At 36.5% G+C, this 18848-nt stretch overlaps 1 protein-coding gene across 2 annotated transcripts in view; it reads left to right on the forward strand.

Moving 5' to 3' along the window:
• The first annotated feature begins 1347 nt into the window (after window positions 1-1347).
• The window catches only part of ppp2r5cb (protein phosphatase 2, regulatory subunit B', gamma b), a 42564-nt gene continuing 25063 nt past the window's right edge, over window positions 1348-18848 (forward strand). Inside the window, exons 1-4 of one of the 2 annotated variants that reach the window (XM_077200065.1) lie at window positions 1348-1734; window positions 2316-2375; window positions 9836-9998; window positions 18260-18459. In XM_077200065.1, coding sequence (XP_077056180.1) covers window positions 1708-1734; window positions 2316-2375; window positions 9836-9998; window positions 18260-18459 — 450 coding nt within the window. In that variant the 5' untranslated portion in view covers window positions 1348-1707. Of the gene's footprint in view, window positions 1735-2315; window positions 2376-9835; window positions 9999-13458; window positions 13732-18259; window positions 18460-18848 lie in introns of those variants that run through there. The other variant, XM_077200066.1, reaches the window with a different exon arrangement.

Genomic DNA, 18848 nt, shown 5'->3' on the forward strand with positions numbered 1-18848 from the left:
CTTGATGGTGTCTTCATGTTTATCATCCAAAACTAGAGACGTGAAGCGTCTGAGGTTACATTACAGTACGTTTCTGACTGTATTACTGTCAATGAAAGCATAATCGGGTTAGTTTAAAACAGCATTAATGTAATGCCACAATTATGCATTCTTATTTGACAAATGTACTTTACAATTTAAATATATATTTTAATAGTTCTAGAAATGATTCATGGATCAGCTTAAAAACATAAAAATGTGTTTCAAAATACAGCCTTATTGTTTAAAAACAAGACAAAACCTTATTTTAAATTATTACAAACATTTTCAATATTAATTAAAAACAAGAATGTTTAAAAAAAAGTTTGTTAAAGTACAAACTTAAAAATGTTTCCTAGAAAAATGTAAAAACAAGATTTGAAATCAAATCTTTTTAAAAAAGGTTAAAAACATTTTTTTTTGTAAAATGCTCAACCGTAATGTAAATAAAAAACAAATGGTTTCAATTTGTTTTTAAAACATACAAACGTTTAAAACCCTTTTTTAATTGTTACTAAAAACAAAAATGCAATAAACTAAAAATATTTATAAACAAAAATGAGTTTGAAAGTTCCCAAAAACAGTGTAAACTGTTATTAAAAAAACACGAAACAAAAGCATAATGTTTAAAAAAAATGTAAAACCTTATTTTAAAATGTTACCACAAAACATGAAGCAAAAATGTTTTAAAATGTACAATTTTATTGTAAATTGTTACTATATACAGTGTGCTGTGAAAAATTACTTTTACCCTTCTGATTTTTAATTGTTTTGCATATTTGTCACACTTAAATGATTTAGATCATCAAACTAATTTTAATATTACACAAAGATAACCCAAGTAAATACAAAAAGCAGTTGAGTTTATACATGTATGCAGTTTGTATTTACTTGGGTTATCTTTGTGTAATATTATATATAAAAATGTAATTATTATATATAGAGTGCTGTCAATTGATTAATCGCATCCAAAAAAAGTTAGTTGTTAGTTAGTTATTAGTTAGTTGTGTGTGTGTGTATATATATATATATATATATATATATATAATGTTTGTGTGAATACAGACATTCTGTATATTTATAAACTTTTATTTTGGATGTGATTATAGCACTATATATTTATATATATAATATATAGGGACTATAGTCAGAAGTCTAGTCTGTGAAACCGAGGGCATAAATACTAAACACTAATGTGTTTAAACTATGTAATGTACCAAGTTAATATTAATGTAGAATTCATACAGTGAGTCTCCATCAGATGGCAGCAGAATAATACAAAACACATAATAAAACAGCGCCAAGATTTCAAACACTTGAGGCACACACGAGTCCATAAAGCAGCGAAGTGAATATAATAATATTGTGTTTATAAAGCACACATTATTTAACTGCAACACTGAATGATTAATATCCTCCTCAGTGTAAAATATTACATTAATTAAAAAATGCGTTGCTTTAATATGAGGTGCCTGCATATTTCCTCAGGTGAGAATGAAAGAACAGTTGAAGTACAGGCGAAGGGAAGATGCAGGATGAGTTCATTATCTGTTCATTTTAGTTCAGTTAAGTTTAATTCAGTTTAATTTAGTTTAATGTGGTAATTAACCAGCTGCAGGAGTTTCTCTAACAGACACACACTTACTGACTGACTGACTGACTGACTGGAAACACACGCTTCTGAGTGCCATGCCGAATAAAGTCAAGAAAGACAAGGTGAGATACTTATTCCCTGGGTCTTATGTGGAGGAAAATCTGATAAAATTGGGAAAAATATGGATTTATACTCGGATCAAAGTGGCAGATTAGTTTCATCCCCTCAGCTCGAGACATTAGCATTCATGCTAACTCCAGCTCTGCTTACCATAAACCAGGTTATAGGCGTGAGATTTAAAACATTCAACAGATTTACATCCATAGATGCCAAACATAGCACTTTAAGTGACTTTAAATGAACGTTGTGTGTATTTATGTACATTTTATGTCTGTATACGTTCAGGTTTCGTAGCGAAGCTAACTTTAGCCGGTTAGCAGGATAATATTGGTGGTTTCTAGTTTATATATATTTATATTGTTTTCACCGAACGCGTGATTTAATGTACAAAATACTTGTATATAAACATAAAGTTAAAGTATTTTCTTTTGCATTTGGTGTTGCAGTCAAGGTTTGAACATTAGGTGCTTAAGCTGGATTGCTAATATTAGCTGGTCTCTTTCTGTTCACAAAATTATTAAGTCCATATTTTTTTAGAGGAAAATGCAAGATCACTTTTAAAAAAAATGTATTTTCTTTATAGGATTCAACAAAATCTGCAAAAGTTGGTAAAACAGGAGGACAGGAGAACAACGAACATGAGGTAATGCAGACTGGATTTTGTGATATGTGTGTGTGTATAGTAATTTTATTATAATTTTGTTGTGTGCTTTTGTCATTTAAATTAATATATATATATATATTATATATATATATATATATATATATATATATATATATATATATAGCACATCAAGTTAAACTAAATGAAGATAAGTAGGGATGCACACCACAGATATGAAAATTTTGGACGATAACGATAATTCTTTAAGCCTATATTTGAAAGCCGATAACGGATATATTGGCCTATAAATCTAAATCCAATTTTTTTTAAATTAATTTTGAGAGTCTGATTACAAAAACAAAAGTCTCACCATGTCCTAATCACACAATTATAATGTTCTCATTGTAATTTTATGTTGCATATATGACAAAAATATGGAAAATATGACTGTTTTCCTTTTCAAAGTTATTTGTCATATTCCAGTTATACTGGTTGCCCACTGAAGGTCAGTATCATGGGAGAGGTGGAAGAGTTGTAAGTGAGGCCAGTAGGGGGCGCTCACCCTGTGCTTTGTTTGGCCAATAGGGGGCACTCACCCTGTGCTCTGTGTGGCCAGTAGGGGTTGCTCACCCTGTGCTCTTTGTGGCCAGTAGGGGTTGCTCACCCTGTGCTCTTTGTGGCCAGTAGGGGGCGCTCACCCTGTGCTCTTTGTGGCCAGTAGGGGTTGCTCACCCTGTGCTCTTTGTGGCCAGTAGGGGGCGCTCACCCTGTGCTCTTTGTGGCCAGTAGGGGGCGCTCACCCTGTGCTCTGTGTGGCCAGTAGGGGGCGCTCACCCTGTGCTCTTTGTGGCCAGTAGGGGGCGCTCACCCTGTGCTCTGTGTGGCCAGTAGGGGTTGCTCACCCTGTGCTCTTTGTGGCCAGTAGGGGTTGCTCACCCTGTGCTCTTTGTGGCCAGTAGGGGGCGCACACCCTGTGCTCTTTGTGGGCAGTAGGGGGCGCTCACCCTGTGCTCTTTGTGGCCCATAGGGGGCGCTCACCCTGTGCTTTGTGTGGCCAGTAGGGGGTGCTCACCCTGTGCTTTGTGTGGCCAGTAGGGGGTGCTCACCCTCTGCTCTTTGTGGCCAGTAGGGGTTGCTCACCCTGTGCTTTGTTTGGCCAGTAGGGGGCGCTCACCCTGTGCTCTTTGTGGGCAGTAGGGGGCGCTCACCCTGTGCTCTGTGTGGCCAGTAGGGGGCGCTCACCCTGTGCTCTTTGTGGCCAGTAGGGGTTGCTCACCCTTTGCTCTGTGTGGCCAGTAGGGGTTGCTCACCCTGTGCTCTTTGTGGCCAGTAGGGGTTGCTCACCCTGTGCTCTTTGTGGGCAGTAGGGGGCGCTCACCCTGTGCTCTTTGTGGCCAGTAGGGGGCGCTCACCCTGTGCTCTTTGTGGGCAGTAGGGGGCGCTAACCCTGTGCTTTGTGTGGCCAGTAGGGGGCGCTCACCCTGTGCTCTTTGTGGGCAGTAGGGGGCGCTCACCCTGTGCTCTGTGTGGCCAGTAGGGGGCGCTCACCCTGTGCTCTTTGTGGCCAGTAGGGGGCGCTCACCCTGTGCTTTGTGTGGCCAGTAGGGGGTGCTCACCCTGTGCTCTTTGTGGCCAGTAGGGGGCGCTCACCCTGTGCTCTTTTTGTGGCCAATAGGGGGCGCTCACCCTGTGCTTTGTGTGGCCAGTAGGGGGCGCTCACCCTGTGCTTTGTGTGGCCAGTAGGGGGCGCTCACCCTGTGCTTTGTGTGGCCAGTAGGGGGCGCTCACCCTGTGCTTTGTGTGGCCAGTAGGGGGTCAGTCGCGCGTCAGCCATTTTGACGGAATACATCCGTCAGCTACTCAGGGGCAATGGATCTATTATTAGGGGTGGGCCACCCCTAATAATAGATCCATTGCCGTGGGTAATATATATTATTAGTATATTATTATACTAATAATATAATTACTTAAAAACGTTTTGACATTGGGCTACAGTGTGTTAGGTAAATGCATTTACCAGTAACGTTACTGACTCTGAAGCTAACTGAGCAGTTCCACGGTTCTCTTCTCAACTACTACTTTAATACTGTTTCTAGGTAATGTTGGTAAGTTTTTTTTCTACTGCTACAAAAACAAAAACATAGAAAAATGTAGTCGACCCATACACCGTTAGAACCGTGAAAAAAAAAAAAGCACAATAGTTCTATCATAAAGGGCGACCGCTAAACGTTTGATTAACAAATGATTTTCTGTTTAAAGCAAAAAATAAATAAATATATATCGAAAAACTGGGAGCGTGATGTGTCCGGCTAAGACAAGCTTATGTTATGCTGAATGGTAGTGCGCACACACATTGCGGATTTCTATTGCAACAGTGAATTTATAACATTTGATCCCGAACTCCGAGAAATCATTCATTAGCCTTCGAGGGGACAACTTACCTGATCCAAAATGAAGACTGCAAAGCTGTGTTGAGTTGGAAGCCATCAGCGTTTTGCCTGTTTATTGCCGCCAACCACTTGTTTCTCCGTTTTGTTTCTTTTGGGATACGGTATAAAGATATTCCTTTTGTATGATCACGTATCTGATCGCATCCAACTGCACAGCATCGCTCGGGCATGATAGAAATATTTCGCGACAAGCTGTATTATCACCGGCGGTATGGCATTTTCTATTCTGTCAAGATGGCTGCTCCAAATGGCGTGACGTCACGCGGGACGTCCCTATAGTGACAGGGACACTATACTGTCAAAGAGCACCGAGATGAAACCGAGGTCCTGACTCTCTGTGGTCATTAAAAATCCCAGGATGTCCTTGGAAAAAGAGTAGGGGTGTAACCCCGGCGTAATCATCCTAATCATCCCCATACACTGATTGGCTTCAACACTGTCTCCTCTCCACCAATAAGCTGGCGTTCACATCATCCAGGTGGAGCTGCACATTGGTGGTGGTTGAGGAGATTCCCCTCTTCCACGTAAAGCGCTTCGAGTACCCGGAAAAGCGCTATATAAATGTAACAAATTATTATTTTATTATTATATTTCAAGTATTTCAAAATCATCATGTTGAACAGTGCAGTCTCAGCTGAAGGAAATAATACATTATTTATCCGCTTTAATATATCGGCTAAATTTTATTATCGGCCGATAACGATAACATTAAAAATTAACATATATCGGCCAATACCGATATGGTGGCCAATGTATTGTGTACATTTACTAAAATAATTTTAAGTTTTTTAATATTTTACTTTATTTCAACCAACAAAAATATTTTTTTCAGGGTTTTAGTTTGTTAACGATAATAACTCGTGGTTTCACAACAGACCAGAGCCGATTATTGAGAGATGTGGATGTTTTCATGATCCAGGCTCTTTTTGGAGACACTCGGGTCAGATTTGGCCACAGATCAAAGGTTCTGCGCTGATATGCATCATAATGCATGAGTGAATTAAGATGTATTGATGCTTCGTAGCGAATTTATTAAAGAAAAAAGATTCCTGCAAAATGTTGCTGTTGCATGACCTAAACACGCGTTCTTTTATACATGCGTACGAATTTTGAACCTTAAATCTTGATGTTGATTTAATATGGAAGCTTGTTTCCTCCACAGAATGAAAAATAAAAAAGCTAAGTCTTAACTTTTTATTTCATTCTCTACCTAATTGCGTATTATAAAGTCAGAATTGTGAGATATAAACACGCAATTCTGACTTTATATCTCGCAATTCTGTCTTTATATCACGCAATTCTGACTTTATATCTCTCAATTCTGACTTTATATCTCTCAATTCTGACTTTATATCTCTCAATTCTGACTTTATATCTCTCAATTCTGACTTTATATCTCGCAATTCTGTCTTTATATCACGCAATTCTGACTTTATATCACGCAATTCTGACTTTATATCTCGCAATTCTGACTTTATATCTCGCAATTCTGACTTTATATCTCGCAATTCTGACTTTATATCTCACAATTCTGACTTTATATCTCACAATTCTGTCTTTATATCACGCAATTCTGACTTTATATCTCAATTCTGACTTTATATCTCGCAATTCTGACTTTATATCTCACAATTCTGACTTTATATCTCACAATTCTGACTTTATATCTCACAATTCTGACTTTATATCACGCAATTCCGACTTTATATCTCACAATTCTGACTTTATATCTCACAATTCTGACTTTATATCTCACAATTCGGACTTTATATCTCGCATTTGCGACTGTATATCATGCAATTCTGACTTTATATCTCGCAATTCTGACTTTATATCTCGCAATTCTGACTTTATATCTCGCAATTCTGACTTTATATCTCACAATTCGGACTTTATATCTCACAATTCGGACTTTATATCTCACAATTCGGACTTTATATCTCACAATTCGGACTTTATATCTCGCATTTGCGACTGTATATCATGCAATTCTGACTTTATATCTCTCAATTCTGACTTTATATCTCTCAATTCTGACTTTATATCTCACAATTCGGACTTTATATCTCACAATTCGGACCTTATATCTCACAATTCGGACTTTATATCTCACAATTCAGACTTTATATCTTGCATTTGCGACTGTATATCCTGCAATTCTGACTTTATATCTCGCAATTCTGACTTTATATCTCGTATTTGCGACTGTATATGCAATTCTGACTTTATATCTCTCAATTCTGACTTTATATCTCTCAATTCTGACTTTATATCTCTCAATTCTGACTTTATATCTCACAATTCTGACTTTATATCTCACAATTCTGATTTTATATCTCGCAATTCTGACTTTATATCTCATAATTCGGACTTTATATCTCTCAGTTCTGACTTTATATCTCTCAGTTCTGACTTTATATCTCGCAATTCTGACTTTATATCTCACAATTCGGACTTTATATCTCACAATTCGGACCTTATATCTCACAATTCGGACTTTATATCTCACAATTCAGACTTTATATCTTGCATTTGCGACTGTATATCCTGCAATTCTGACTTTATATCTCGCAATTCTGACTTTATATCTCGTATTTGCGACTGTATATGCAATTCTGACTTTATATCTCTCAATTCTGACTTTATATCTCTCAATTCTGACTTTATATCTCACAATTCTGACTTTATATCTCACAATTCTGATTTTATATCTCGCAATTCTGACTTTATATCTCACAATTCGGACTTTATATCTCTCAGTTCTGACTTTATATCTCTCAGTTCTGACTTTATATCTCGCAATTCGGACTTTATATCTCACAATTCGGACTTTATATCTCACAATTCGGACTTTATATCTCGCATTTGCGACTGTATATCATGCAATTCTGACTTTATATCTCTCAATTCTGACTTTATATCTCTCAATTCTGACTTTATATCTCACAATTCGGACTTTATATCTCACAATTCGGACCTTATATCTCACAATTCGGACTTTATATCTCACAATTCAGACTTTATATCTTGCATTTGCGACTGTATATCCTGCAATTCTGACTTTATATCTCGCAATTCTGACTTTATATCTCGTATTTGCGACTGTATATGCAATTCTGACTTTATATCTCTCAATTCTGACTTTATATCTCTCAATTCTGACTTTATATCTCTCAATTCTGACTTTATATCTCACAATTCTGACTTTATATCTCACAATTCTGATTTTATATCTCGCAATTCTGACTTTATATCTCACAATTCGGACTTTATATCTCTCAGTTCTGACTTTATATCTCTCAGTTCTGACTTTATATCTCGCAATTCTGACTTTATATCTCACAATTCGGACTTTATATCTCACAATTCGGACCTTATATCTCACAATTCGGACTTTATATCTCACAATTCAGACTTTATATCTTGCATTTGCGACTGTATATCCTGCAATTCTGACTTTATATCTCGCAATTCTGACTTTATATCTCGTATTTGCGACTGTATATGCAATTCTGACTTTATATCTCTCAATTCTGACTTTATATCTCTCAATTCTGACTTTATATCTCACAATTCTGACTTTATATCTCACAATTCTGATTTTATATCTCGCAATTCTGACTTTATATCTCACAATTCGGACTTTATATCTCTCAGTTCTGACTTTATATCTCTCAGTTCTGACTTTATATCTCGCAATTCTGACTTTATATCTCGCAATTCTGACTTTATATCTCGCAATTCTGTCTTTATATCACGCAATTCTGACTTTATATCTCTCAATTCTGACTTTATATCTCTCAATTCTGACTTTATATCTCGCAATTCTGACTTTATATCGCAATTCTGACTTTATATCTCGCAATTCTGACTTTATATCTCACAATTCTGACTTTATATCTCACAATTCTGACTTTATATCTCACAATTCTGACTTTATATCACGCAATTCCGACTTTATATCTCACAATTCTGACTTTATATCTCACAATTCTGACTTTATATCTCGCAATTCTGACTTTATCTCGCAATTCTGACTTTATATCTCGCAATTCTGACTTTATATCTCGCAATTCTGACTTTATATCTCACAATTCGGACTTTATATCTCGCATTTGCGACTGTATATCATGCAATTCTGACTTTATCTCGCAATTCTGACTTTATATCTCACAATTCGGACTTTATATCTCACAATTCGGACTTTATATCTCACAATTCGGACTTTATATCTCGCATTTGCGACTGTATATCATGCAATTCTGACTTTATATCTCGCAATTCTCACTTTATATCTCGCATTTGCGACTGTATATCATGCAATTCTGACTTTATATCTCTCAATTCGGACTTTATATCTCTCAATTCGGACTTTATATCTCACAATTCTATCTCACAATTCGGACTTTATATCTCACAATTCAGACTTTATATCTCACAATTCGGACTTTATATCTCACAATTCGGACTTTATATCTCACAATTCGGACTTTATATCTCACAATTCGGACTTTATATCTCGCATTTGCGACTGTATATCATGCAATTCTGACTTTATATCTCGCATTTGCGACAGTACATCATGCAATTCTGACTTTATATCTCTCAATTCTGACTTTATATCTCTCAATTCTGACTTTATATCTCTCAATTCTGACTTTATATCTCACAATTCGGACTTTATATCTCGCATTTGCGACTGTATATCATGCAATTCTGACTTTATATCTCTCAATTCTGACTTTATATCTCGCAATTCTGACTTTATATCTCGCAATTCTGACTTTATATCTCGCAATTCTGACTTTATATCTCGCATTTGCGACTTTATATCACGCAATTCTGACTTTATAACACGCACTTGAGACTTTATATCATGCAATGCGGACTTTATATCTCAGATGTAAATTCGCAATTCAGAGATAAGTCGCAATTATCTTTTAAAATGTTTTGTTCTGTTGCGGAAACAAGCTTCCATAGATTCATGCACACATTGTGCATCAATGCCTTTACTTTAACTGTGAATGAGAATAGAAATGTCTTCATCAGGGATCGAACAAGAAGGGTGGAAACAGCGTCCCGCCGACCACACAGCTGCTAAAGGGGAAACCGTCGGGATCTCAAGCCACGCTTAAGAAAGAGAAGAGAACGAGCTCGTCCAGATTCAGCCTGAGCAACAATCGAGAACTACAGAAACTGCCTGCGTTTAAAGGTGAGTCGCGAGATCTGATGCTCTGTTTATGGGTCAAACGGGATATCCAGTTTGCAGATTGTATTTGTAGCGATTTGATTGGATAATGAAACATGTTCGGTGATATTATTGGTGCATATTATTTAGGCCCGCCCGCACGGCCTCGGTTACATCAGCAGAAGAGGAAAGTCATTTCAGAGGTGGTCATTTAAGTCATTTAATTTTGATTTTCACGTTTGCATTTTAATGATTTTCCAGACCGACAGAAACCAGTGTTATTTTAGTATCGTTGAGATGCTAGTATAGTTTTTATGAATATTTTGGGTTTTTTTGTGATTTTGTTTGTCATTTTTATGTCTATATAGTTTTTATTTATTTTATTTCACAAATTAATCACGCATGATTCATTCAGGAATGAAGTAAATGGCTCTCTTTATGAACGAGTCATTGAATCATCGGTTCACCCGATTGATTCACTCAACATTGATTCATTCAGAAACAAAGCACTGTTGTGTTCCTCAGAGACACACAACACTTCTTCTCTGGCTTTATAGGTAATATTTTTATTTGCAAAATTTAGCAAAAACAGACAAATATTGTGTGTAAAACATAACACAATATTAACTTCTTATTTATTGAACAGTTGTATAGAATCAATACCACATTTGCACTCGTGCTATTCGGGACAAAAACAGCACTCCTGTGATATTGCTTAACTATATCATGATATAAATATAAGACAAACTCATACCGGGGCATTTTTTGCTCTAATATCTTGAATTTTTCTAACTGTAATGTATAGTCTGATCATTTTAATGCCTTATTTTTACATAACTACTTAATTAAATTAACGCGTTTAATCGGCATCCTTAATATATTACATAGTGCACAAGAATATAGTGCAGTAATGCTTTTCATTTAATCGTTTTATACAACTAATATAACTAATATCCAGTGCTAACTCAAATGAAGGATCTGCTTTCACTTCCTCATTTGAGGAGCCGCAGAGACCTAATTCTGTACATGTAATATTTCATATTACTTTGTTTTCCACTTGCACATCACTGTTACTAAAAACAGCTGAGATTCATGCTGAGATCATATTTAAAAATGCAAAATGACATTCAAACCATAAAATAAGTCTAAATTAAGATGTTCTCTGATCATGCAAATCACACGTTTGCAGTGAAATACTGTGCTTTTAATGAAATATTAAAACACTAAACAGAAAAAAATAATAACTTTGACAGCCCTAACATATTTTGAATTGCTTGAAATATGATTGCTTGAAAACAAGAAAACAGTCATATTTTCAATCATATTTTGTCATATAGGATACATAAAATGATGAGAACATCATTATAATTTTGTGCTTGGGATATGGTGAGACTTTTGTTTTTGTAATCAGGCTCTCAAAAATGATATAAAAATTTGGATTTAGATTTATCGGCCAATATATCGGTTATCGGCTTTCAAATATAAAGAATTATCGGTTATCGGCCAAAATGTTTATATCAGTGCATCCCTACTTATTTTCATTTAGTTTAACTTGATGTGCTATATATATATACAGCAATCAAGTTAAACTAAATGAATATATATATATATACATATATATATATTTAAAATCTATTCAAAAATATTATTGAAAATATAATTGACAAATTTTACTGGATATATATGTATATATATACAATGGATATTTGTGTGTGTATATATATATATATATATATATATATATATATATATATATATATATATGCACCCAGTAAAATTTATTTACTTAATATATGGATGCCTATAAAATATATATCTACATTCTATGCATGTATATATTTTACATAGATTAATAATATATTGATTTAATAGCATAAATGCATCTGAAAGATTCCTACATTTCAAATTTTACCACCTAAAAGTGTCAGAATATAGTGTAAAATATAGAGAAATGATGATTTTCCGTGTTTTGGTTCTGGTTTGGGGTTTATTCCTCTGAGCTTCGAGGTTCTTGCATCTGCAGGTGTTGAAATGTGGTTTTCCTGTCAGTGTGTCACCGCGGTTTATCATGCATCTGAGAAGGGCTTGTCAAACTGTTATGTCATCCTTTTTTCTTTATTTACCATCAGCGTCTCGATGGTTATATTTCCGGCTGAAACCCTGCGCAGGTAAAGCCAAGATGAGGTGTTTCTCGCTAAAGGATGTGTTTTAGGGAAACGACAGATGCAGAACTGCTTCCACATTTGTGCAGTTTTCAATAACGTTATGATGCAAGAGAGCATGATGGTGTAAGAGTGATGTGGATGCTTACCAGGGCGTTAAAAAAAACGTTTTTAAAAGCTTATTTTAAAAATTCATTTGATTACCACACATTTAGATTATAAATGGGTATTAGATCATACAAAACAGAATCCAGAAAATTTAAAACAGACATTTATGAAAAATAAAGTACATTTCATAAAAAAAATGTATTGATTAGACTTTTTTTGTTTTATTTATTTATTTATTTATTTATTTAATTAAACCATTAAAATCCAGAACAGAATTTCTGAAAAGTCAAACACATTTCATATGGCAGTTAATAAACTAATATGTTTTTTACGTTTTATGAATTCAGTTGATTATACATCATTTTTGAACAACACATTTCTGGATTTTTTTTTTTTTAAGCTTTATGAATTCAGTTAATTAGAGATTTAAATTTTATTAACCCATTTAAAAAAAGCAATCCAGAACAGAATTTCTGAAAAAGTCGAACACATTTCATAGGGCACAAATATTGTAAATATTAATAAACTAATAATTGTTTTACGTTTTATGAATCCAGTTGATTAGACAATTTTTATTATTAAAATATAATTAAACTGTAAAAAATGTCTTCCAGAAAAATTGAAACCGGAAACAAGAAATTTATGGAAAAATATTTTTTTAGTTTTATGAATTCAGTTAATTAGACATCATTTTTGATTATTAAAATATAATCAAACCATTAAAATAACAATCCAGAACAGATTTTCTGAAAAATCGAAAACATTTCATAGGGCACAAATATCGTTAACATTGTAATAAACTAATCCATTTCCTACATTTTATCAATTAAGTTGATTACACATCATTTTTTATTATTAAAATGTAATTACACCATTAAAAATGCATTCCAGAAAAAATAAAACCAAAAACAAGAAATTTCTGAAAAAATAAAAACCATTTCATAGGCCACTATTGTTATTAAAATGTGATGTAAAATGTTTTACTAATTTAATTTGATTATTAAAGTTAAAATCAACCATTTAAAAAAAATTCAAATCCGCTTCCGTTTGCATTACCAACACACACTTTTCCCACAATTCTAAGCACCAGAGCGGCACAATAAAGTGCACATGTCATGAGCAGCCGTTATTCATTGCTCTTCACCAGCACTGGTTAGCAGTGTGAAATATCCCATAATCAAGCCCTCCTCCAGCTCCCACCATCCAATCAGCAGCCGCCTCTTCTGGTTAAGATCACATGATCTCCTCCAGCCAATCAGCAGCCTCCCTTTGATGTGTGACATCACTAACTAGCAGCTTCCCTCCAGCAGCGGAGCTTCATTTTCTGCTGAGAGTGTTTGTGCTAAAATGGAGGCTAACAGCTCAAGTTAGCCGGGCCCGTTTGCACTGATAGATGTTGACATGCTCTAAAGACGAGGCCAGGATGGTTCTGGATGCCCCGAACACCAATGGGCCCTTTCAGCCCGTGGCCCTCATGCACTTTAGAGGTGAGACGTGTGTGTGTGTGTGTGTGTGTGTGTGTTGTGTCTGTCTAGGCTGAGAGCGACGGGGAAGGTTTGCTATGCAATGATTTGTGGCTGCCGTTATGAAGTCAGAAGAATTTACAACGTTGGAGGGGTTTTATTTTTATTTCTTCTGAAGGAAAACACTGATTTTTGTATGGTGTGGATTCCAAATGTGTTCATCGCTTTATTTTTTAGACATTTTTGTGCATTACAAACACATGCATTTGTGGCCGCCGTTACGAAGACAGAAGAATTTACAAAGTTGGAGGAGCTTTACTTTTTATTTTTTCTAAGGAAAACACCGAATGTTCATCGCTTTCCACCTTTTTTGGCATTTTCGTGCATCACAAACACATGCATTTGTGGGTCTACTTGATGCATTCGATGCTTAAAAATGCTGTCTATGTAGGTTTTGAAACGCAGCCTCAGGTTAATGTGGAAAACTGTGTTTACAATGCGCTGGTTAAAGAGGGGAGGGGGGTCTGTTTAACTAGTCCCATCCCCCCTCAAACAGACCCCTGATGTCACAGGAAATGATGTCACAGATGCATGCATGCTTGTGTGCCGAAGCTGCAGCTCTCGCTAGAAACACTCTTTTTCCTCGTGTGCATTAGTCCGATGAAGTGATTCATGCATGTTTTAAACATGCAGTTTGTTGAAAAGGTACATGCAACTGGAGATTGATCGTTCAGAATGGCGTACTAACATTCCTGAAGTATATAGTATGCATACTGTGAACGTGTGAATATTAGTGCTGTGGCATCCAAAAATAAAAGTTTGTGTTTGCATAATATACAGTCAAACCAAAATATATTCAGACACCTTCAACATTTCTCACATTATCACAGTTTATTCTCTAGGAAATGGTAATACAATATGAGCAGAACTCAGAGTTATGAACGTCCTTCTGTTAGACTCTCACACATGAATTGTGTTGGATATCTGTCAGATGTTAAATTTAACTACACAATTACATAATACCAAGTTAGGTCATATCTCTTAAATATAAACATGCATATGTGTGCATTTATTTATACAAAATAATTATACAAGTGCACACATATATTATATAAACACAAACTTTTATTTATGGATGCGATGAATCGTTTCCCTGCGCTAGTAAACATGCATAGAATCATTCATCACAGTGAAAAAGGAAGTTTGCATTGCATTATGGGATGCCGTATTCAATGCATGCAGAATATTTGCATGCTACACATGCAGAACATTAAAGACTGATCTTTCAAAGACTTGCTTTGCATTGAATGGACTGTCTTGTTTAGAATCAAAGCGAATGAATCAAGTTCATTCTTTATGGTCCTCGATAGAGGAAATTTAGAGCAACATTCAACACGCATAATATGCACAGAATACACTTCATTTTGTGCACGTAAATTGAATTCAACGCTCTCAAAGCTAAGAATACAAAGCTCTTCAAAGAGTTGAAATTGCATAAGTGGGACCCGTGTGACGCTGGTTGAAATGTCAGAGTCATTGCAGTGAAGTTTTCATGTTAACCACACTCGCCACTCCCATGTGCATGAAGGGAACCGTGAGTCGAGTTTCTCACAGCGTGACCTTCACAGATCGCACATCAGGACCGCAATAAAGATGTTTGCAATGCAAACTCAAGTATTTTAGATCTGTATTAAGATCAGACTCTAGCGACCTGCATTAAATACAAGTGCAAATGTGATTTTGTGAAGAATCACTGTGCAAAAATAAATCTCGGGCAGAAAACCATGTTGTGTAAACGTTTTGAAAAGCATAAAAACATATTTGAAGTTTGCTTGACGTCAATGCAATATGCAGAAGTGCTTTAACCTGCTGTAAAAAGCCTGACATATGAAACAAGTGTCAGATTTATTTTTTTATGCAACATCCGAACCTTTACACAAAATATTACAAAAAAGTTTTATGTTTTGGATCTTGTTTGATACTTTTATGGCTCAAACGGAATGATATAGGGAGGAAAAAGCAGCTCAGTTTTATACAGAAATATGCAATTTGCTGCAGATGCTGATATTTATATTAACAAAAAAATGAAATTCTGATGCTTGTAATGTAAATCAATGAGATCTTTAATACAGAATATCAGATACTGGCATAAAATGCATATAATAGCATAATCTGCCAATAATATGTCATAGTAAGAGGATATTTAAATGCTTAGTTTTATGATCAAAACTAAATGTATAGCTCATATAGTATAATATAGTGAGAATATGGAGGGGGGGGGGGGTTATTTAGAGGCCTAGACTGAGCAAAAATATGCAATTTTGTGCAGATGCTGATATTTATGAACAAATAAAATCTTTTAATTTAAATCTATAGCAGATACTTGCTTATATATGTCAATGATACGTCTTAGTGAGATGATATTTAAATGCTTAGTTTTATGATCAAAACATATGATGCAATGCGATACAATGATGATTGAGAGATGAACAAATACATTTTCCTCAAAAGCATTATCATCATATTTAACATGCATGATTTTTCTAATAAATGATGATAATCAAGTAAACCGAAGCTGCTTCAGTGCAGATGAAATATTATTAACTATCAAAGTTATTCTTACGTTTACTTGATAAAATCAGGTCAGATTTCACAGCAGAAAAACTTGAGCTGAAGGACGTTTGTACAATTACACTAAAAGACTTCTACTTGATAAAAGAGTGTAAGTATCAGTCAGACACAGAAGGACTGGAGGAGATCGAGTGAAACCGCAGCGCTTGCATCATTTAGAGGCCTAGAAATGTGTGTATCTGATGTGAAACGGGCTCATTGTGTGTAACAGGCCCGTTGTGTTTGAGGTTTTGATTGACTGGTACCTCTGCACAGATAAAACGTTGATTCCAGCTCACAAGGCTACGTGGAAGCGATACAAATTCTGTATTATAAATTAAGGCCAGACAAGTTATTTGAGGTCAATTTGTAAAGAAAGACTACACGCCTGCGCACATATATAATCAAACGCGCATATCTATAGACTCGACACGTGATACGCATGTGCACTGCGACAGCGTTTCCACATATTCACGTTTTCTGAAGTTTACACAGAGATAATTATTCGTTCGGGTCACGTGACGTCACTGTGGCTTTGCGCCGCCATCTTGACGACCGGCTGTCTCAGTAATGCCTGCAATGTGTTGTGCAGGAGCTGCAACACCAGCCGAAAGAGGAACCCCGAACTGGTGTTTTATTCTACACCAAAAGAAAAGGATAGAAGAAATGTCTCGTATTGTATCATGTCTCATCTTTCTGTGCGCACACACCCGAGCCGAAGCGTGCAGCCATAGAGCCCTATACAGCGCGCGAGTACTGAATTGAGCTCTGTTTCGTGTCTGAATGGACAAATACACAACATTATGTTTAAATGTCCGTTTTGAAGAGTATTCACGTAAAATATGTCGGTTATGTCTTAAACGAGAGAGAGAGAGAGAGAGAGAGAGAGAGAGAGAGAGAGAGAGAGAGAGACGAGGAAGTCTTCTTTTTTTTGTTTTTACTCGATTGTACTATTTTGGTGATCTTTGGGAGTCGAAATCGAAAATCAATTAAAGGGGTGGTTAAACACGATTTCACTTTTCTAACTTAAGCTAGTGTGTAATGTTGCTGTATGAGCATAAACAACATCTGCAAAGTTACAGCGCTCAAAATTCAAAGCAAAGGGAGAGATTTGCTTTTAAAGAAAAGGACTACAACAAACGGCTGGTTGGGACTACACGACATTCCTCCCGGGTTAGTGACATCACAAACCCTAAAATGTACATAAGCCCCGCCCCCGGGACACGCAGTCCATGTCGAGAAGAGGAAAACTTGTTGTATAAGAGTGTATTTGTGAGTCAGCTCAAACTTTAGCATCCTTCTTTTCACATGCAATAGAAAGTCACTCTGTGTGCATCTCACAACAGTTCCTATACGAGTGATTTATAGATTACCATGACAGAATATGCTAATTTAAGATAGTTAACTCCACATCAGCAACATAAATTCATCAACTAACCATTCAGAGACGTCCTGTTGCATTCTACATGTTGTCACTTCTTCTTGAGTCTCTCCATCTTTGTCTGACTCTGTTTTAACATTAAAGGCAGAACAGTTTCTGTCATTTTAGTGTGTCTGCGTGAGGTAATCGCTCTGCTAACACACAAGAGCTCTTGAAACCCCGCCCTCTGAGGCAGCTCATTTGCATTTAAAGGGCCAGGCACAAAACGGTGTGTTTTTGCTAACCCTCAAAAAGTGACAACTTTAACATGCAATATAAAAATATCTGTGGAGTATTTTGTGCTAAAACTTCACACACACACACACACACTCCGGGGACATCAGAGATTTATTTTACATCTCGTGAAAAGGGCATTTTACCACCCCTTTAATTGCACAGGCCTAGAAAGGGCTTATTAAAAAACGTTAATTTTCCTTTATTTTCCGCGTGTGGTCATGACACTGCTTTGAAACGGTCTGTATTGTGTAAAGCGCTGTAACTGAGGGTGCCGTGACTCCGCAGATGTTCCCCCGGCCGAGCAGGAGAAGCTGTTCCTGCAGAAACTGCGGCAGTGCTGCGTTCTCTTCGACTTCGTGTCGGACCCGCTGAGCGACCTGAAGTGGAAGGAGGTGAAGCGGGCGGCGCTCAGCGAGATGGTGGAGTACATCACACACAACAGGAACGTCATCACCGAGCCCATCTATCCTGAGGTGGTCCACATGGTGAGTTCACACACACACACACACACACACACACACACACACACACACACACACACACACACACACACACACACACACACACACTCCACATATCCCTCTGAACACCAGGGGGCGTCTCTCTCACACACACACACACTCCACATATCCCTCTGAACACCAGGGGGCGTCTCTCACACACACACACACACACACACTCACTCCACATATCCCTCTGAACACCAGGGGGCGTCTCTCTCACACACACACACACTCCACATATCCCTCTGAACACCAGGGGGCGTCTCTCACACACACACACACACTCACTCCACATATCCCTCTGAACACCAGGGGGCGTCTCTCTCACACACACACACACTCCACATATCCCTCTGAACACCAGGGGGCGT

Source organism: Siphateles boraxobius, unplaced genomic scaffold, assembly GCF_051911475.1.
Source record: "Siphateles boraxobius isolate OS27281-9 unplaced genomic scaffold, OSU_SipBor_1 115, whole genome shotgun sequence".
Taxonomy (NCBI): Eukaryota; Metazoa; Chordata; class Actinopteri; order Cypriniformes; family Leuciscidae; genus Siphateles; species Siphateles boraxobius.